This window comes from Plectropomus leopardus, chromosome 19 (genome assembly GCF_008729295.1).
Source record: "Plectropomus leopardus isolate mb chromosome 19, YSFRI_Pleo_2.0, whole genome shotgun sequence".
NCBI classification, from domain to species: Eukaryota; Metazoa; Chordata; class Actinopteri; order Perciformes; family Serranidae; genus Plectropomus; species Plectropomus leopardus.
Window position 1 is genome coordinate 2,775,653 of NC_056481.1, and position 22,560 is coordinate 2,798,212.

Here is a 22,560-nt window from a genome sequence, read left to right on the forward strand (position 1 = left end):
AATAGTAGGGATATACAACTGAGCTAAGAATAAAATACAAAACTATTTTTTCCTTTTTTTTAGTATTTTTTCTTTATTTTTTCCCCAGTATTTTGTCATTTTTTTTCAATATTATACCTTATATTTCCAGTATTTTTATCTTTTTTCTCATATTTTTGTTCAGTATTTATTTCCTTATTTTTTCAATATTTTTTCATTATCTTTATCCATATTTTTCAGTATTTTTCTTTGTTTTTTTCCCCCAGTATTTTGTCATTATTTTTCAATTTATTATTCCTTATCTTTCAAGTACTTTTACATTTTTTCCCATAATTTGTTCAGTATTTATTTCCTTATTTTTTCAATATTTTTCTTTTTTTCACTATCTTTGTTTATATTTTTCATTATTTTTTCTTTTTTCCTCGCTATCGTTATCAGAGCAACCCATATTGATCAAGACAAGGCAATGCATAAAGAGACCTAAATACATCGAGGTGGGGCCCCATTCATATCAGAAAGTTGCTCAGTGGCCCATGAAGTCAAACTCGCACTGTTTTCATGGTATGAAATTACCCACCGCATTATTGGGCCCATACAGCAATCGCACTAGAACTTATTACTGCCAAGTGCATACAGCGAACTTCTGTCAGCCAAATGTTCAAATTCCAGTTTTAACACTCTGCTAACTTCAATTTAGATAAAAATAATTATATCCTGCAGCTTCTCTAGAGTTCCTAAATGTTGTCGGACTGAATGGATCAAATCCTGATAGTAAAACTAGTCATTTTGCGATGGTTGGACACTCAAAAAAAAAATATCCACTAATATACAGATGTCTCTTTCTCAATGTAAGTCAATGGGAAAAAGTATTTCGGGGACCCTTCATGAGATGGTGTAATTCCACTTTTGGTCACTAGGAAAGTTGGCTTCAAAGGTCAAAATATGATCAGTTTTGGCTGATGGCGATGACGTTAAATTTTTGTTGGAAATGAAAATCAGGTTGAGGATATTTTAAATGGTGAACAAGGTTAGATTTCATATTGTGTGGATGTTAACATTTTGCAGACCTTGAGTCTTGTTTATTAATATTATATTAATATATGATTATTATTGTAACACATTTAGTACGCACTATAGAACAACTAAAATGTAAATTAGGAAAGTGCAGCATATTTAAAATTCACCAGAGTACACACTGTCAGATTTGGTTTTTGGTTCGAATGAAGTGCAGCAGGAGAAAAAAAACAATAACATCTGCTAACTTTGCCGCTGTTTGGTTTCCTCTCCGCCGACACATTTGCTGTCCCACATACAGATGACTTGAATCTATACATTCCTGCGGGAATTAACAAAATACCAGAGCAGTGTGTGTGTGTGTGTGTGTGTGTGTGTGTGTGTGTGTGTGTGTGTGTGTGTGTGTGTGTGTTTTATGGGTGAGGGTCGCTCTCCCTGGCAACATCTGAATGGGATCAGCGGCTGACCAATAGTGAGGCTGAGCAGAAAGTTTGCTCACACGTCAAAGGTTTTTGTCACTTTAGTCCTCTCTGCTGTTGGTGGGTCAAATCTGCTAAACATAGAACTGAAAAGCCTCTTGGAGGTTATACACAGCTCCTTACTCAACTTATTTACCCACAAAAACTGATTTAATAATAAACAGAAGTTAGATTCACTGATAAATTAATGCTGATGAAGATCTCCGAAAGCTTAAAGTGGTCTAATGCAACCTAAACTTTTATAAAACTACTTTTTTACTATTGCCTTTCTGTGCTTTTTACTTATGTTTTTTGACTTTTTCATTAATCGTACCCTGTATTTACTGTGTACCTACTGTTTGGTGTGTTTTGTTTTTAATGTAAAAGCACTTTATAACTTTGAAAGGTGCTAAATCATTATTATTATTACTAATATCATTATATTTAAACGCAACTCTTCTCTTACAGTTTGGCATTTTGGGAAATTCATGCAGACAGTTAACATACATTCCTTAAAATGAAGCTACGACGCGAGAAGTCTGTTAGCTTAGCTTAGCTTAGCTTAGCTTAGCTTAGCGTAAACTATAAAAATGGGCAGAAATAGCCCTCATTGAAACATGTAGCTTCCAACAAAAAAACATAAATTGTTGTCTTAATATTTAAATTTTTGTACAAATAAAATAAATGTTAAATAATAAGCCTTTGAGAAGCTGGCAGACAAATTTTGTTACCTTTGTCCTGAAGCAGGCTAGTTAGCCGTTTCCCTCTGCCTCCAGTCTTTATGCTAGCGGCTGTTAGCCTCCACCAACATCTTTAAGTGACAAGAGGGACATTTTTTAAGAAAAAAACAACCAACCAACAAAAAAAACAACAACAATAACAACAAAACCCCCCTCAGACATCATTTTTGACATATATTTTCCATGTAGATATCTGAATTGGTCAGTCTTACATCAGGCTAACTCTTCTTGAAGTAGCTATGTGTTAGCAAGCTAACTATATATACACTCTATAAGGTAATGTGTCCATGAAGATTATGACAGTATATATATATACACACACACATATATATATATATATATATATATATATATATATATTTATCACAACTCTACAAAAACATCAAAACATAACCACAGTTATACTGAGTTATTACAGTTGGCAAGTATCTCATAAATTCTCAGACATATTTATATATATTATAATAAATAGTATGCTTAAACTTGTCTTTAAAAAACATAAATTACACTACTGAATCACTCTAAACCAAAAACTACTCAAGATTTATTTTTTATTTATTTATTTTATAGGAATTATATACAATTTAATATTAATAATAAATCATACTATTTATTTATTCATATTATTTAATTATTTTTCATTTCATTTTTCAAATACTTTATCATTAACATCTACATTTTGAGGACACTGTCCCGCAGGACTTCTGTGTACATAAACTTTGTATGAGGGCGAAAGATGGGACTTGTATGAAAACATAGTAATTTTATCTTGAACTCTTTGAATGAACTCAATTTGAAAACAGCCACCTCTTTATTATCACTTCACTCTATAGAGACATCAGTTTGTGTTAAAGCGCTTTCACATAAGTAACCGTCCTGCATGTCTGAAACAATGAGGCCTCACAGGAGCCGAGTATCTGACCTCATTTAGGGCTCAAACACCGTGTGTCGCTCATTGTTTTCAACTCGAGCTGAAGAGCCACCGTGTTTGTTTCTGACCACCAGAGGGCAGAGGATCAAATAAAGCTGCAGCAAACTGGCACACACACACACACACACACACACACACACACACACACACACACACACACAGACTCGTCTATCTTGTATTTACTCGTCGTCACAACAACTTTCTGATGAGTCGGAGGATGGAGACGGGGCGGGGGTAAGAGGATACGGAGAGAAAAGGCCAGAGGAAGTGTGTGGGCTTGTGTGTGTGTGTGTGTGTGTGTGTGTGTGTGTGTGTGTGTACATCCTGCCACCTGATTAAACCTGAAGGATGACCTCAGCGTGCTTAATTATCACATCAACCAGAGGGATATTTTGAAGAACTTTATTTCAATCTTTAACCCCTCCTCTCTCTGAAAATCTTCCTCGAAAGGCAAAAAAATGTAAAAATCACAGCAGGAAAAAACAAGTATCTAAAAGTAACAATGGTGTGTATGTGTTTTGGCTATTTGTTTCCAATCTGGGTCCAGTTTGTATTCACAAAGAAGTGGATTTGATTACATTATAATTTCCCCATGACCTTGAAACTCCAATTACATAATTTACAGAGCAGTATTTCTACAATTTTACAATGTTTAGAACATGAATCTAAAGCTGCTTTAATGAAAATGGCAGTTCAAACTCAAAAAACCTTCATCTTTATAATAAAAAAAGAGTTTTAATTGTCTGCTGATGGAGTGAGCCCTGGATTGTTTCTCTTAATAATTTATACATGCTTGGTTCTTATTTCTTGGCTGCGTTTACAGGAATCTACACATAATTGTCCAAAAATTACTTCATTCATAACCCTTTAAAACTTGAGCAAAGTGGTTTGACTTCTTTCTAAAATGTGGAGGAAAACAGAAATGAACAATTTAACAAGAAATAACCCGAAAATTAGCAAGAAGTTAATAAAAAGTTGCAAAACTGTTTTATGGGGAAAAAAAAAAATAATGATAGAAAAAAAGAATAGTAAAAAAAAGTAAATGACCTGAAGAAAATATTCTAAAAAATATGAAAAAATATATAGTCTGTAACGTCATTTTAAATATATATGATAATTATAGCTTTTTTTAATTTAGTGATGTCTTTCAATTCCAGAACATTTCTTGCAAAGTTGCTCATTGTCTTTTTCCCATGTTTTCAAAAGAAATCAAATCGATCTAAAAGGTGTTTAAACGCAGCACAAAAAAGTGATGTCAATCCGGGTTTCAAAGAGTTAATAACACTGTGATCGACGCTACTTTTCCCGTGAAATCACAGTAGCCATTTGTCCGCTCAGTCAGTCAGAGCGAAGCAGTCATTGTGATTTAATTCAACATACAGCAAAAAATACTAAAGCTGAAAATTTTAAGAAACTATCACGTTAAATCATTTGTCACTGTTGATCCTCAGCCGTTCAATAAATCAGACAAAATAAAGATTAAACTAAATCGACTAATTCAAGTCAACAACTTGTGCCCGTAAAGAAACAAACAAAGAAACACTGCTTTCTCACCCAGCGGGGCTGATAAAGAGTCAAATAATCATTCTTAAAAACACCGTCAGTCAAAGACGAGCTGGTTTTAGCAATTTCTGCCCATTTTAAGGCTGAAAGTACATTTGTTTCTCGTTTTAATAGAGAAATTGCGCAGGACAGTCAAAAATAACGGAGCGGGTTTAACGGATAAATCTGATGATATTCCAGATTTTTCTTACTGTCAACAAACTCCATAAAAAAAACAAAACAGAGATTTTATTTATTTATGAAAAAAAACAATTAGCAACTATTTTGATAATGAAAAAGCATTTTAGTAATTTTTTAACACAAAAAGTCAAATATTTGCTGGTTTCTTGCTTCTTAAATGTGAGAATTTAATGTTATTTTGTAATGCATGATAACAAAATGAATAAGTTGATTTTTGGACTTTAGGTAAAACATACCATTTGAAGACGTCACCTTGGGCACAGCAGGGCATGTTTCACCCTCTTCTGTCATTTTACTGACTAAATGATCAATCGAGACATTAAAGGGTCGATTAATCAATAAAAAAATAGTCATAAATTGCATTTTTAAAGATCTATTTTTCAGTGAGTTTGGGATTAAGTCAGAAAATATTAAGAGACAGATTAACAAACTGCTGGTTTTGATGTCTTCATGAGATTTGTTGACAATAAGAAAACTAGGGGACACAGTGAGTCACTGAGCGTCTCGTGTTAGTATCTCCTGCATGTTGAAATGAGCGTGATGATGAAATTTTCTGCCTGATGCAGATCATGAAAACACTCCTGCACGCCGTTTTAAAGGTAACACACATCGAAATAAAAACAGTGAATGAGAGGCTGCGACGTCACCTGATGAGCTTCCTACCAAAGTGCTTCTACTTCATTACTTCGCTGCCACCTCGCTCCTCCACACATTAACGCGACGACACTCACACACCTGCCGAAAACACCTCCGTGAACGACACAGCAAACAGGAAGTGTTGTCCACAGACAACGTGAGCTGTAGATGGATGTTAAAAGGATGGAAGAAGATCAGTGCACCTGTGTGAGGGGATTAGAGTCCATGTCGGACAAAGTCTTTCTTTCTGTCCCCGGTCAAAGTGTCCCAGGTGAGCTGGGCGTGGCGGGTGCAGCCTCCAGCCTGCAGGTCACAGGAGAATCCTGCAGGACAGCAGCGCTTCGAGTCAGAGCAGCAGACCGCCTGGCAGGAAAAAACGTAACTCCAGTTAGATTAACATGCTGATAAATTTGATTCCTGCTGGTTTACATAAAGACGTGAAAGTGCACTTGATATTTTTTTCCTCCGTCACACCTTCAAGTCCAAAGGAGCTTCTCCAATCTGCAGACTTCTGATTAATTACTGAGATTTATTTAGTATAAGGCCACATTAATCCTTTGAAGCCTGGATCGACATCACTTTTTTTGGGCTGTCTGCAGATTTCTTTCTCAAGCATTTAAACATTTGGACCCGAAGCAACCTGGTTTGATTTCTTTCGAAAACATGGGAAAAACAAGGCAACGTGATTGAGATTTTCACTGCACAATGTACATGTGACAATATAGAACTCCTCTTCTTCTATTTTTTAATTTAATTTTTTTTATTTGTATTTTATTCTATTTTTCCTTTTTTTTTTTTTTTTTTTCCCCAAAAAGCTGGAGAAAAATGACCAGAATACTATATATATTATTATCATAATCACATATTTAAAGTTATTTTCAGAATCATTACAATTTTTAATGACTTTTTTTCAGGTTATTTCCTTATCTGTTTTTTTTTTTTTAAACTTTCCTTTATTTTGTGATAATTTTCAAATAATTTTCTTGTACTACTTACTAATGTCTTGCTAATTTTTGGGGTAATTTCTTCTTCAGTTGCTCATTGCCTTCTATTTTATAATTTTTTCTATTTTCTTTTTCAAAAGCTAAAGAAAAATGTCCAGAAAACTGTATTTATAATTGTCATAATCACATATTCAAAGTTACACTTTAGCACTTTTTTCAGGTAATTTCCTGGTCTTTTTTCTTTTACTTTTCTTTCTTTATTTTTCTGTTCTGCAATAATTTTCAAGTAATTTTCTTGTGCTTCTCACTAATTTCTTGCAAATTTTGGGGGGGTTATTTCTTCAGTGTGGCTGAAAACAGGGACGCTGCAGAGTCCCTTTGGATCATGTGACACAATGATCACATTATTCACATTCCTGTGGACGGAGCTGGAGGAAGTCTCACTATAAAACATGAAAGAAAACAAACATTCGTGTGAATAACGTGTGGACGTACCCTGGGTGAGGGGCAGCAGGCCCACTCTGACGCTGAGACCTGACAGCACGTGTCCTGCTTGGGGCAGCGAAAGTCCCCCGTGCCGTCACATGGTACGTCTGTGTCGTCCTCTGTGTCTCTCGGCTCGGACTGTACCACTTTGGTCTGAGGGAGGGTGAGGATGTGTGCGTCGCCGCTCTTCTTCTCGCATGTTCCCGTCTGCATGTTGCAGGTGTAGCCCTGAGGACAGCAGTGCTCGTGATCTGCACAGCAAACCGCCTGCAGAGGAGACGCAACAAGAGTCTAAAACCTGATGTGAACATTTAAAGACCTGCATTTATCCATAGAATAATTATTAGTAATAAATAATGATAATTAACTTTATTTATAGAGCACTTTTCATACAAGGAATGCAGCTCAAGGTGCTTTACAGTAGGGGTTGATGGATTATCGGCCTGGCCGATCATCAGCGCCGATATTTGGTATTTTGTAGATTATCTGTATCCGCGTTTTTATTTTAACGATCACCTATAAAATTAATTAATGAAAACGTGTGCATATTACAATCAACCAACACCAGAGAAGCATGGGAGGAACTTTCACTACATAAATCCTCAGGGAGCTATTTTGATTTATTCATTTATTTAAATTTTCACTGAACATTTTTAAATTAAATAAAAAGTTGTAGGGAACTTGCTTCATTTGATGTTGAATATTTAAGTTTTGATTAAACATTCGCTAAACGCATTTAAACAAAGTTTTGTGTTGGAGTTTGTTATATTCTAAATTCTACATTCAGAAATAATTAGATTTTTATTATTAAATGCATATCGCTTCCAAACATCGGTTATTGGTCTCATTAACTACTAACAATAAGTATTTGTATCAGCCCCGAAAAAACAATATCGGTCAACCTTTACCTCACAATAAAAGAGACGCAACTAAAAAAAAAAAACAAGATTAGACGATCAAAAGACGCGATGATAAAAAGATATGAGTCAAAGTAAAAACTACAGACCTGTAAAAACAGTAAAAATAAGAGAGTTTATGTTAAATAATAATTTCAAGAATTACACTAAAAGCCAGACTGAATCTAAAAGATACTGAGAGCCAGTGGCGTGTAGCTAAAATCCAGGATAATATGCTCCCTCTGTTTTGGTTAAAAGTCCAGCTGCGCAATTCTGAATAAGCTGAAGTTTCTCTCTTGACGGTTTCGGGAGGCCAGTTAAAAGAGCGTTGCAGTAATCTAATCGATTTATCGAGTATGGATACGTTTTTTGACACCTTGGTAGGATTGGAAGGGCCAATTCTTCTTTATCTTAAATGAAAAATATCTAAAAGAAGTATTTCACTGCTGGAGAGGTGCACTTTTCATAAAACTGTCTATGCAGTAAAAAGACACAAATACTTTGGAAATTAGTGCTAAATGATGAGAGAAAACAGAGAAAAAGGGCTGCGCATTTGCTTTGGCTCAAGAGGCTGAAATCCTACAACTCCCAGAATGCACTGTGCCGCACCACTGATGTACAGACCTTGACCAGCGGGCAGCAGCCCCACTCTCCCGTCGGCAGTTTACAGCAGGTCGTCCCTGTAGCGCAGCTGCTCTTGTCGTCACATTTAACGTCGGTCACGGCGCCCTGCTCGGTCACAGCGCTCAGCTTTGTGAACCACGGTATGACATCATGGGGGCCCTTTGAGCAAGAGGAGCGGTGAGGCTCGCAGGTGTGACCGCTGGGGCAGCAGTGGTTTCCATCTTCACAACAGACCGCCTGAAAAACAGCAAACATGACTCTGGCCCTACAGCTGGACGATATATTGCAGCTTAAAAATAACACTGGCGCAGACTGTCGGACATGTCCGCGCTGGAGCGTGACATTTTATCTACAGTTTCACATGAGTTGTTAGCAAAAGAAAGTTAAACTGTTACGGCCGTGCCTTTAAATGTAAACATTTATTCACTGTAAACTGGACACAAACTAACAGCTCTCCAGTTCATGCATTCATAATATTTTCAAATCACACTGGTTGCCACCACTACTCTAAATAATCAATAAAATCACAGTAAATTAACTTTTTTACTGAGTGATTCTGTCTAAATCATCATCTTCGTACCTTCGGCAGAGGGCAGCAGCCCCATTTCTGGGTCTTGTCCATGAAGCAGCAGGTCGTATCTCTGGGACAGCTGGTTTGGGCGTCACACATGTTCCTGGCTGGCGGAGTTGGACCCGAAACGGCCCGGCTGGTCTCCTCCATCTGCAGGGCCGGGATCTTGTGCAGCCAGGGCAGGCTGAGTTCACCAGGCTTGTCACATGTCTGTTCAGCCACGTTGCATTTGTAGCCTTTAGGGCAGCAGTGCTCACGATCGCTGCAGCACACGGCCTGAAAGCAAAAAAAAAGAAAATAAAATGGATCGTTAACGCCGCAAAATCCCTGAAAATGTCACTTTCTTAGTTCTACAGATGGAAGAGATTTCACGCAACACAAAGAGTTTTTAAACTACAACACGGTCAGCAGCGTTTTCACAGGTATCTGTTATAGTTCATTCACTCATACTTAATAAAAACCCATTCAACACTTCTTTCTCATAACACTTTTACACAATACATGAACAAAAAGGAGCAGGAAGAAGAAGATCTTATAATACCTGCCCATTACTTACTAATGACAGGAGCTGCAATAAAAACAGGAACAACTTTTCTATATCTACCATTCTTTTTCATAAATTAAGTTTAGCATTAACAAACAGTGGTTTAACAGTGCTTCACTACACCAGAGTACAGTGGACGTATCATGCATTTTAAAGTAAAAAATATTGGTGTGGATGCAGTCTAAGACAGTTGTTTATTTTTTTGGTTCTCATGATTTAACCAGGAGAGTTTCACGACTATCTGAGGTGTAAAACTGCTCCTGCTGTGAGTTATCAGACCGGACTTTAAGCCTGTAAGAACTCCTCTATTACAGCCGACACTTCAGCAGAACAAACACACCCTCGGCCATCTGTACTTCCAAACACACACACCGTCATCTGACCTGCAGAGGCTTCACACACTGAACACACTGGAGGAGGAGCTGCTGACCTGAGGCAGGGGGCAGCAGGCCCACTGCCCAGAGTCCCCCTTACAGCAGGTGGTGCCTCCCGGACACATCGTCTGCTTGTCGCATTTCTCGTCCTCCACCTCCGAGGTCAGAGCGGACTCCTTCTGCAGCCAGCCGACGGAGGGGAGGAAACCCGACGGGTCGTCACAGGTTTCGGCCTCCAGGTTGCAGACGGTGCCGTGAGGGCAGCAGTGGACGTGGTCATCGCAGCACACGGCCTGACAGAAACACAGAATACAGGATGTTTTTACAGTTTCATGAAGCTCTGCAGCATGAAACCAAACCCTGTGAAGTACCAGAATACCTACTTTCAGCTTTGTTTTTCATGCTTCTAAAAAAAAAACAAGTTAAAGTTGTGTTTACTCTGATATAAGTATCAGTGGAATTTAAGGCATTAAAAGTTTGAAAAGCACTGTGTTAAATTAAAACGTGTTATTCACAAATCAAAACATGAGGATGCATGTACACCAACTTTATATGTATCTTAAACCTAAAGTGGTGCGATTATTTATACTTTCAATTATTTTACATGTTTTTTAAATCAGTTTTAGTGTGAGTTTACAATTTACATAAAACAGCCTGTGTTTTGATTCTATTGTGAGTTTCAGTCCAAAAACTACAACTACTTATAATTTAAACAATTAAAAAGCATTAATTAGAATCCAACATCATATAGTGCATCTGCCGGTCTGAACAGCGTCATCTCCCAGGTGTCAGGTGTACCTGAGGCAGAGGACAGCAGGCCCAGCCTCCACTCGCCGTCTTGCAGCAGGTGGATTTTCCAGGACACGACGTAGATTTGTCACACTTGCTGTTTCCCGTCAGCGAGGGGAAGGCGGGCACTTTGCTGAGCCAGGGCATCACGCTGATGCCTGACGGCTCGTCACACGTGGAGGCCGCCAGGTTACAAATGGTGCCGTGTGGACAGCAGTGCACGTGGTCCTCACAGCACACGGCCTGCAGCGAGCAGAAACAAACACGCTGTAGTATGTGTGTTATGCATTTATCATCTAAGAGCTACTATAATGTGAGTCTGTGCAGGAAAACTCCTCCAAGCTGACGTCCATTGATAAACTATGAAACTGGAAGACGTGCCAAGACTGAAATACAGTTTGCATTAATCATATTGACTCGTATTTCTACACACGAGTGTCGCAACAAAACACATTTCTGAGATTAGAAAGTCCATCCGTTGACGTCACCGACAGATACAGATCAAAACTGTGCAGACGCCAGATGAATCCTGATCTCAGGAATCGTGCGTTGAGTAACTCGGTGCAGCTGGACAGTCAGCGTGAGTGACTCACACTCATCAGTATGTCGGTACCTTAGGCAGCGGACAACAGGCCCATTCTCCCTGTGACGATTTGCAGCAGGTGTTTTCGTCAGCGCAGGCCACAGAGTCGTTACAGGGAACAGCGCCGACTGAAAGACAAACGTTATTATCAGTGAACACGTGAGAAAACTTCATTTAAAGCAGCACTGCATTCCTGTGAGATTATTTAGGAGAAGAAGAGATATCCTTTTTATTAAATTCATTCTTTATCACTAAAACCTGATGTCTACATTGCCAGGGTCCATTCAGCGTAAGGTAGGTTAGATTTAAGACATTTTTAATGCTGGTCTGAATTAAATTTAGGACTAATTTAACAATAACCAAAATTTGAACCGAATGTTTAACATAAACTATGACATTTTTGTTTCGTTTTAGTTAAAAATTTGACGATCTACTTCAAATCCTGGAAATAAAGAAAGTTCTTATATCCTTATTGCCTTGAGAGACATGTAAATTATTTAAAAAAATAGATATTATTAAGGTTTTTTTTTTGTGTGACAGGTCCGCCTTGAATTGTTGATAAGAAATGATTTTTTCCTAAAGCCTGTGTATTTTAAAAATGTTTTGCCATTGATGCACTGCATATTTACTTTATATAAACAAATAAAAAAAATTAAAAATAAAAATTAAGGTGAATTTAAAACTTTTTAAAAAAAATTTAATAATAAATTTAAAATTTACTTACTTAACTTGGCTTTTGGTCTCTAGCTCTCTTTTTCTTCTGAATGTATATTTATTTCTTTATTTTATTTGAATATTTTTTTAAACTCTTATTTACTTGCAGTTGGTTTTCATTTTTTATTATTAAATCTTTATTTTAATTTTATTGTTTTATTTTGTCATTATTATTTACTTATAATAATTCCTTATAATTATTCATTTAATTATAATTGATTGCAATTAATATGACCAGATGAGGTTAATCTTTTGTTGTATATATGACTTTGTTACTTGCTTTTGAAAAGTGCTATATAAATCAAGATATTATTATTTACTCCTTTTTTCAGGAAAAATAAAACAGCATCATGTCTTAAAACAACATAACTGTTTAAAATAAAATCCCTGGAGAGACTGTGACTAATCATAAACATGCACTGACCTTAATTTATCCCCCTTTAAGGTCTATAATTCAAAATCTGAGTGTAACTTTCCCTTAAAACAAAAGAAAAATCCCTAAATTTCTCCCTTAAACATAGACGACGTTCAGCTCCTGCTCCACATTACATCAGCGTGCTAAAAATTATTCCGTATCATTAAAATATTAACGATAAAAAAATTCAAATCAAACACAAATTCTGCTCTAAGATAAATTTCCCCCCAATGGTGACGCCGTTCACGCTGACCTTTGCTCTGCACCGCCACCAGCTCCGTCACAGCGGCGGGGATCTTCATGGTCATGGTGGTCTCTCCGTGGGTGGACACACAGGCGCTGTGGGAGAGGTCACACTGTGTCCCTGCAGGACAACAGTGGACGTGATCTGAGCAGCAGACGGCCTGGAGGGAAAGAAGAGGGCGACTTAATCAAGGCTGAATTATTGGCTCAGAAAGTTTGTAGGTTTGTGTCAGTGCTTCAGTCTTTATAAAGTTAATTCAAGTATGTAAGTATTGACCAAAAAAATAAAAAATAAAATAAAAATGAAAGAAATCATAATGAACTGCACCGCTGTTATCATCCTTCTGATGTTTTGTGGTGATTATTATAAATGTTGGGACCCTGTCGAAAACAAGAAATCTCAAGGTTTTTTTTTCTGATAATAATCACATTTGGAGAAAAAATGAATAGTTTCACTCCTGATATAAACTGGCTGACACTTTCTAACGACCAATTAAAGCACTACTTTGAAATGAATATAACTTGTAATAGTTTAAATCAATCTGATATTCAAAGCTGCTGTGATTTCAAGATTTATAAGATAAATAAGATAAATTTATGAGAGAGCCTTCAAGTTTGACAGTTTGAGTAGACACTGTTGATTGATGCAGAACTGTTTTTTTTTTCCATTGTTTTCACTTTTTAAAATATATTTCATTTGCTTATTTTTTCTTTTATTTTTCTCTCTTTTCAATTGTTTTTTTATATTAATATTAATATTTTATTTTAATTTTATTGTTTTATTTAATCAACATTATTTACTTATAAAAAATCTTCATGGTTATTTATTTCAACTACTTCTATCAAATTCATAAAAGTTCAAATATTTAAAAAATAATAGACATTTAAAATTTCCTTTTATCGTGGTGACATCTTGCATTTTTCCAACAGTTTTCCACAACAACTTCTACACAACATTCACTTGGATCAAGTGAACTCCTGCAAATAACCCGACAAAACGAATGAGAGGTGAATACTGTGTGTTGCAGGTTCTGGTTTGGTTTGGCGAGTTACGTCTGCTCTTTTTTTACAGGTTAGTTTCAGGTTACTCACATCGGGCATCGGACAGCAGCCGTATGAGCTGTTATTCATCTGGCAGCAGGTGGTCTGATCAGGACACGCTGCCTTTTTATCTGGACACACAACTGACGAGACGAGGAGTCAGAACAGACACAGAAAACACAGATCAGCACTTTGTGTTTGCACACAGTTTAATCTGTTTTTGGTAATAAGTTCTTACCGTCATTGGGCACAGCAGCGATCTTCTTCAGCAGCGACACGCTCGTCTCACCAGACCTGCAGACGCCATGCTCCAGGTCACATATGGTGTTGCTAGGGCAACAGTGGAGGTGATCGCTGCAGCACGTGGCCTGCACAAAAACCAAAAATCAAATACAGAGTGAGTAAAAGAGTGAAAACTTGCCATTTTAGCTAGGGGTTGACAATTTTTTTTCAGGGGTGATACTGGTTATAAGTTGTTAATGAGACTGATAATCTTTTTTTAAAAATATGTGTTTAATTATTATTTCTTTGAATGTTTTTCATTGTTATTTTTTTTGCAGTTGTTTTTTTTATTATCATCAAATTTTAATTTTATTATTTGATTTTATCAATACCATTATTTCCCTGTACCATTATACAGGGAAATATTTGGCATGACTTACACGACTAAGTATCAAAACTTTCTGCGTTCAATTTTCTGTGGATGAACAAATCAGATAATCTACAAATCGTCTATTATATTTGCAACAGAATCATTTTGTACCTCTGGGTAAGGGCAGCAGCCGTAGTCTCCGCTGGATAGCAGGCAACATGTATAACTATCTGGACAGCTGCTTTGTCCACCAGGACATGTCACTGAATTAGCTGTAAGAGCTACACAAACATGAAGAAAGAAACCGTATTAGTGTCAAGTTATTAGTACAGTATCATCAGCATATAAAGAAACACAAAGAAACCTTATTAGTGTTTAGTTATTAGTACAGTATCATCAGCATATACAGAAACATCATTAGTCATTATCCAGGATCATTGGCATATATTGTAGTATGAAAGATAGATCTGAATGACTTTTTAAAATGTTTTTGCCATTTCAAATACTTCTTTTTCACACTGGTTTTTCAAGTGGACCTTTGGCCTGATTTGAGTCCGTGAGCATCTACATGAGGAATTCCCCACCTGCGTTATCCTCCCTCCTCCTGGCGGGCAGTTTCTGCAGCATGGGGAAAGACTCGAGCGATGCAGACACACACTTTGAGTGAGCCAGATCACACTTTGTTCCCTCGGGGCAACAGTGGAGTTTATCCTCACAGCACACCGCCTGCAGAAGGAGACGAAAATCATTTCAGACAGTCAAGAGCGCTCATCAGTTTCCTGCAGTTGATGGAAACGTACAGATGATCTGCCTGAGTGCTGACAGTGGGAGAGGATTTCAAATGCATGACGAGCAAAACCGTGACTCAGGAAAGGAATAACCAGATATTAAACTGAATAAATTGGAAATAAACTACACTTCTCTTCAGCATGAAAACAAATTAAATCTAAAACTGTTAAAACCTGAAAAAAAGAGAACCACAGAATTGGTCTTAGATGATAAAACGGTTTGTTATCCAGCAGAGCAGCTGGCAGCCTGAAGCGGTGACCAGCAGAGCGTGAAAGTAACGTGTCCCTGGGTGTGAAGTGTTTTTTGTGTTTTTGTATGTGAGGGTGAGTTCATGTGTATCACCTTAGCTAATGGACAGCAGCCCCAGGAGCCGTCCCGAAGCTGGCAGCAAGTGGTTTCGTCAGGACACTCGGACTCTTGGTCCGGACAAATGACTGCTTTTACCGTCTCCGCGAGCTGCAGCCGTCACACATCACAGCCCACGCATACCAATGACACGAAAAAACAAAAACACAACATGTCAGAGGCAGGACTGCAAATGTGTTTACCGTGGAAACAGATTTTAGCTTTCTTTCCTACAGTGATAATTAGTGTAAAATCAGTCATTACGTCAAAATTCACTTGATTTTCCAGAAAAAACAACATGTTTGTTTTCTTGGTTCTTTCTGCAGATTTTTCCGTCTTACTTCTGAAGTTCTTTACTGATATGTCCATGTGTTGTCTTATTTGCACTTTGTACCAATATTTTCACGTGTTAAGGTCTAAAAGTACACTTCAATAAAAGAGAGCTTATTGTGCATTTTTGTATTGAAAAAAAGCTACGAGAGATAAGAATAAAAGTGCAAATGCAGCAGATCTAACTGTTTTTCTCAAAGAACATTTGCATGTCTGCAGGAAGTCGAGGAACAATGACTTCATGCCCCATAGACTGAAGGTCGACAAATTTCCTGCTAATCAAACTTCTAATGAGCTCTGAGGAGGCGCAAACAAAGATAAGACACATCTTTGAGACGAAATACTTCACACAAATACACCTAAATACTTCAAGAGTTTTTTCTCTGGGCAAAGCAGACTTTAATGCAGGAAATACCTTATTAATTGTATTTTTTTTATTTATTATCTGTAATCTTATTTTATTATCTTATTTACTTTGTATTATTTATTTATTTAATTTAATCATTTATTTTCCTTAACATGTAGTTGTATGTGTTTTTGGGTCTATGTGTGCTTATATGTATATGTATGTACATGTGGGTAAACATATGTGCACGTGTATTTGTACACATGTAGGAGTATACATATGTATATAAATACACAAAGATTTTATCTTATGTTACTTTATATTATTTTATTGGCTCTTCTAAATATATTTTATGGTTTAAAAAAGGAAAAAACAACAACGAAAAGAGGAGTATTGACAAAATGCTGGTTTAAAAATGCTGGTTGTTTCAGCGTATCAAAATTGTATTACTACATTTTTTTTAAAGCAGCAGGAAAACACTGGAAATGTCGTGATTGTACGCAATACTCTGAAAAAAAAAGACATGTCTTTGACTTGAAGGAGACCGACCTGAGGGACGAGCAGGACCTGTTTGGTGGGAACTCGTCTCATCCAGGGCAGCGAAACTGTCTTATTGACACATTTGGCGTGGACGAGATCGCAGACCGTCCCCTCGTAGCAGCAGTGGAGGTGGTCTGAACAACACTCAGCCTGCAGGAGGATTAAAAAAGTGATGATGAGGGACGACGAAAGCTACTGAAGCGCGCTGCAAACACCGAGCAGCAGAAAATGACGACGGATGAGCTCAGAGTTCACTGTGAACGCTCCTTAAGTTCTCTGTTTGACACTTAAACTGCTGTAAAAGCTGGTATAGAGTCAATGTAATCACCAAAACAACATGTTCACTGTCTATTTTTGCTGACAAACAAACGGCGAGTGTAAAAAATACTAAGTGCTGCTCAGGCGGGAACGGAAGAAAAACGTTGATAATGTCCAGAGGGAGTGAAACAGGCCGTCACAGACACAACAGACTGAGCAGGGACGCCAGACTGTGTCCACTCTGTCATCAGAGACGTGTCCAGACTGAGTCTCACTTCCTGCTACACTGTGACGATTTATGAGAACATTTCTTTGAAAAAATAAAAGACATATATCCTGAGTTTATCCATTTTCCAGATCTTCAGAAACTGCCTCATATACGTACGGAGAAAAGTCGGCGTGCAGTTTTAGCTGCAAAATATGTTGAATGTTGTCATAAACTAAGAGAAACAAGCTCTACGCTAAATGTTTCCATGTAACTAAAACAGTACGTATATAGTACGTATATGTATTTCTGTCATTTATTTCTTCATTTAAAATTGTTTTGCTTTGGCAACAATGTGACGTAAACATTCGTGCCAATAAAGCCGATTTGAATTTGAATGCTCTAACTTGTTGACATGGGCGCCGAAAAAAACCCCCAACACGTTTGGCGCTGCTCACACGCTGCTGACGTGTGTTGTGTGAAACGGACCTCGTTCACGCTGTTAGCACTTTTTGCTGCAAGCTGCTGGTTTATCCACCTCTATGCAGGGAACCATATGCAGACAAAATTAATCTTAAATCATAGATTTGCTCTGAATGGATTCAAGACTTTCACTTATAATGGAAGAGCAGTATTACTACTTTTTGGTAAAGACTAAAATACTTGTACTCTGAACCTGCTTAAACGGCAGTAAGACACTCGAATTTGACGGCATCAGCAACAAGAACATTGCTGAGCAGCTGCCAACAGTTAATTTAATTATTTTACATTAGTAAATAAGTAAAATCACTCTAAAAAGAGGTAAATTAAAGGATAAAGGCACAAAGTAAAACATAATAAAATGATAAAGAAAGTAGTAAAACTGTAAAACAGACTAAAATATGCAAATAAAATTAATAAATAAATACAATTCAATTAAAAGCCAAATTAATAAGGCAGTTTGTTAGATTTGTGCAGTTAGCACCGTTTGTTGCAAGCTGCTGATATAACCGCCTATATTTTGAGAACTGTGTGCAGACAATAGGAATCTTAAATCATATATATGCTGAATAAATTTAAGACTTTTCCTTGTAATGGAGTGTTTTTGCATGGTGGCATTGGTACATTTTGGTGAAGATCATAGTACTTATACTCTGAACCTGTTTAAATGGCAGAGAGACATTTAACTGCATCAGCAACAAGAACATTACTGAGCAGCTACCAACACTTTAAATTAAATAACTGGCTCCCGTGTCAGAACCGTGACTCACGTGCGGCAGCGGACAGCATCCGTATCCTCCCTCGGTGTTCTTGCAACAGGTGTTTTTGTCCTCACACATGCCGCCATCAGGACACACCAGCGCTGAGCTCAGGCCCAGCAGAGCCACAAACAAGATCCCCATCTGCAGCGTCTGAACGCAGGAGAGCGAAGAGAAGTGAGGCGCTGTCAGCAGTGAAGCATGAAGCAACAAAGATCTCTAACTATTGTCAACAAATTCTATCTAATCTACACAGTTTCTGAGTTTCTTTCTGGCTGTGAACACCTTACTAACAAAGGTTCGTACGTACAGAAACTCAGCAGGAATTCCTGCTGATAAACTGATTTCAACACTAAACAAACCCACATTCCTGCTGTAAAGTTCATGTCCCTTTTTTAATGTATGGCACTCAAATCTTCTGCATTTCATCTCATAAAAAACCCTAAAAACACTGTCAATACATGCAAGAGTTTATTTATACATGGGTACTTTTATTTTAGCTATTCCCATTTTATGCCACTTAATATTTCCACTTTTATTCCACTTTTTAAACAGGAAAATATGATCCATTGTTAGAGATTTAACCACCAAAAGTATGACGTAGTTTAAATTAGCTCTATCTTGATAAAGGACACCATTAAAGCACCACTTGCACATTACTTTTAATATTTAATGTACATTTTAGTGCTTATTACTGATTTGACTTTAAGTGAATTTTGCATGCATGACTTGGTAATGGAGTATTTCTCCATGACAGAAATGCTTAAAAAGAGAGAGCTAGAGAGTGTGCAGAAGTATTTTTTTAAACTATTATTTAAACAATTGTGTGCAAAAATTACAGCAAAATTAAGTTTGTACTGTATTTACACAGTACCTAAAGGGTTAGAAATTTTACTCTTGTGGTTAAAAAAAACAACCATTAATATCTATTCATTTATTTATTTATTTTATTATACATTGATAGCTTCTAATTTTTCTCCTAGGATCAATCAAGTCCTATTTACACCTATAATTATATATTATATCTACTTATTGAATATAATTTATATTATTCATCTAAATTTGGAAAGTAATTTTAAGAAATCGTTTTTTTTAAGTACAAATATTTCCCTCTAATTGCAGTGCAGTAGAAGTATAAAGTATATAAATATTATACATATATTTTGTACTATATAATTTAATTTGGTATAGTCTTTTATGTTACGTTTACTATTGAATTGTAGCGTTGTAAAAAGTTATTTAAGTTATCAAATAAATGTAATGCAGTTCCCTGCTGAATTGTAGTGCAGAAGAGGTAAGAGGTATATAATATAATATAATATAATATAATATACTAAACATGTATTTTATACTTTATTACTTATAGTAATGTTACAGTCTCTGGTTTTAAGTTTTAATAATTTGATTACATTATTTTTTATCCCTGGTGTTTAGTTTATCTTAATATACTGATTTATATATATTTTTTATTTTGTATTGTTGTGATTTTTAGTGTTGTAAAATTACATTCAATATTGTTTATTTTTTGTACTTAAAATGCCATTAGTTAGCAAATAAATGTAGCGGAGTAAAAATTACAATATTTTTCCTTTGAATTATAGAGCAGTCACAGTTATAAAACAGACAAATAGCCAATATATTTAACTGCTAAACTGTCTTAAAATTGAACTTCAGTGCAGTACTTGAGTAAATGTACTTATTTACTTTCGACCACGGACGTTAATTAGTGAATAATGACAGAATAAAGAGACTTTACCATAATTATCAGATGACTGTAGACAGGCAGGATGAGTTCAGCTGTTTTTAACACTCAGCTCGGAGCTGCATACTCCTCTTACAACCTTAAAAAACACCAGAAAACACAATTATTCACCATAAAACTGTGTACAAACAACTCAGCGGCGCTATAGTAAATAAAGTACTTGATGTATAAAAACCTGACACGGCTAACTTTTCTCCAAAATCACCGAGCTAACGTCAGAGGAGCAGTTTTGTTTTCCTCAAAACAAGTTAGCTTAGCATGCTAGGTGGCTAACAATAAAGCTAGCCGGTTTGAATGACTTTTACCGAAACGTTTTCTTCTTCGCGGTAAAAACAAACGTGTTTTCCTCACCTGGCAGGTGTGACGCGACGAGTCCGACCTGTAAACATAAATGTGGCGAGTTCACGGCGCTTCGCAAACATTCAGTGACAAAGAAGACTGTGAGAAGCTGTTTTTGACTCTCAATTCAATCGATCACATGACACCGTCACACGTGATTCTGCAGCGCGCTCTTAAAGGGGACACTACACCGAATCTGACAGTCTGAACGTATATTTTATTTATTTTCAACATTATATTATATTATATTAATATTATATTATATTATATTATATTATATTATATTATATTATATTATATTATATTATATTATTATATTATATTATATTATATTATATTATTATATTATTATTATATTATATTATATTATTCATTAAATAAGTAATAAAATAATCATTCAAGATAAAAAAAAACCCAAACAAAGAAAAAACAACAAATGATTCAAATTTAAAACCTCAGACTATTACATTACTTCAGATTAAAAAATACAATATATATATTATATTATATTGCTTATTTTTATAAGTAAGTAATAGAATTTTACAACATTAAAAATCACAAAAATAACATTTTAAAAAGTAAATACATAATTATAGGTCAATAGAATAACATAATCACCCAGGATAAAAATAATTAATTTACTTATTCCTAACTTTTTTTTGTCTTTGCCACTTTTTGTCTTGCAAAATGTTAATAATTGTTGTTGTTTTTTTTTTTGTCGAATTCATTTTTGTTAAAAGGTGCCATTACACTGTGGTACTATTGTTGAATTATTTTATTAATATATTTTTTATTCCTGAAATTGCACTTAGGTCTTGCATGCTCTGTTTTTGTTTTTAAATTCAACCATTAATTTTTAAATTTCTCCTGTGTGTGTTTTTTCTTTTTTAGTGCATGTGTTATTATTTTTTTTCCTTATTGTGTTGATAAATGCTATATAAATGAATGCTTTAATTATTATTATTTCTATGTCTTTTTATTGACTAACTTTAGACAGTTTTATTGTCTAACTTCAAGCTCTCTTTCAAAATAAAAAAATCATACACGCCCCGACTGACCGTGGGAACAAATTTATTTCTATTTGTCTCATGTACAGAAAGAATCAATTTACAGTTTACAAACAACTGACCAGGTTTTATGAAGCAGATGATTTACGGCACAGGATGAAGGCCTACAGTCCAATCCTCCTCACCCTCGCGCTTTTCTCCTCAAATCCAACAAACGGCTTTAATAACGTGTCCTCTCGGGGGATTCAGTTCTTGTGTAAATCTCAGTCCGAAACACAAGTTCACAACAGTTTTCTCATGTAAAACAAAAACAAGCAAGGAAAGCCACGATTGCACAACTCATAATAATAAGAATAATAATAATAATTCAATATCTGATCCCCAAAATAAGGTACATTTACAGCAGTGGACACAACAGTTCAGCAGGAGTCGTCTCATGGTTTTTTTCTTCAGACTTTGAGTTACATCACATTTTCAGCTTGTACTGTAGGACACAGGCGTATGAACAGCAAGCAAATGGTGAAAAGGACCTTTATACAGCCTTCACGTCATCATCGAAACTCTGCTACAAAACAAACAAAATAAACATCTTCAAGTTTTAAACTGGTGAGCTTCTTTTATTTGCGGGATGACAGAATTGAGTTCACAGTTGCTGATGCGTCGTAGGCAGTGGCGATGCTCGGAGCGTGTTGGTCAGTATGTTATCGTTGTAAACATTTACGACCGGAAGTCAATTTTGTTGTTTTTTTTAAGGGATAATTCAGTTTTTTTTTAAATTTGGGGTTGTTTGAGATACTTATCCATTGTAAGTGTATCACATACAGTAGATGTCGGTCGGCACAGTCCCAGTTTGGAGAAGCAGACAGTAGTACAGACACAGAAGCAATGCATTGCTCCTAATGGCGGCCAAAAATAAAACGTGTTTTAGCCAAATTAAACAAATCAGTATCACTGAGTATTTTCATTGCTGTACCTTCGGACAGTGATTTCCAACTGAAAAATGAAGCTGTTTTACTGCCGCACAGTAATGACTACACACATATTTTAATAAAGTCGATTTTTTAAATTTTTTAATTTATTTTAA

The 22,560-nt window shown here is 36.1% G+C and overlaps 1 protein-coding gene across 1 annotated transcript; it reads right to left on the reverse strand.

The window, feature by feature from the left end:
• Window positions 1-5,571: 5,571 nt before the first annotated feature.
• On the reverse strand, window positions 5,572-20,590 carry grnb (granulin b). The gene is made up of 17 exons (XM_042508551.1): window positions 20,482-20,590; window positions 20,125-20,209; window positions 18,381-18,521; window positions 16,677-16,817; window positions 15,449-15,562; window positions 14,902-15,043; window positions 14,489-14,598; window positions 13,964-14,093; window positions 13,777-13,868; window positions 12,695-12,845; window positions 11,343-11,440; window positions 10,739-10,972; window positions 9,997-10,233; window positions 9,032-9,298; window positions 8,452-8,688; window positions 6,941-7,198; window positions 5,572-5,864 (listed from the first exon to the last, which is right to left on the reverse strand). The coding sequence occupies exons 2-17, from the start codon at window positions 20,125-20,127 to the stop codon at window positions 5,718-5,720; spliced, it is 2,502 nt and encodes an 833-aa protein (XP_042364485.1). The 5' UTR covers window positions 20,128-20,209; window positions 20,482-20,590; the 3' UTR covers window positions 5,572-5,717.
• Window positions 20,591-22,560: the final 1,970 nt, after the last annotated feature.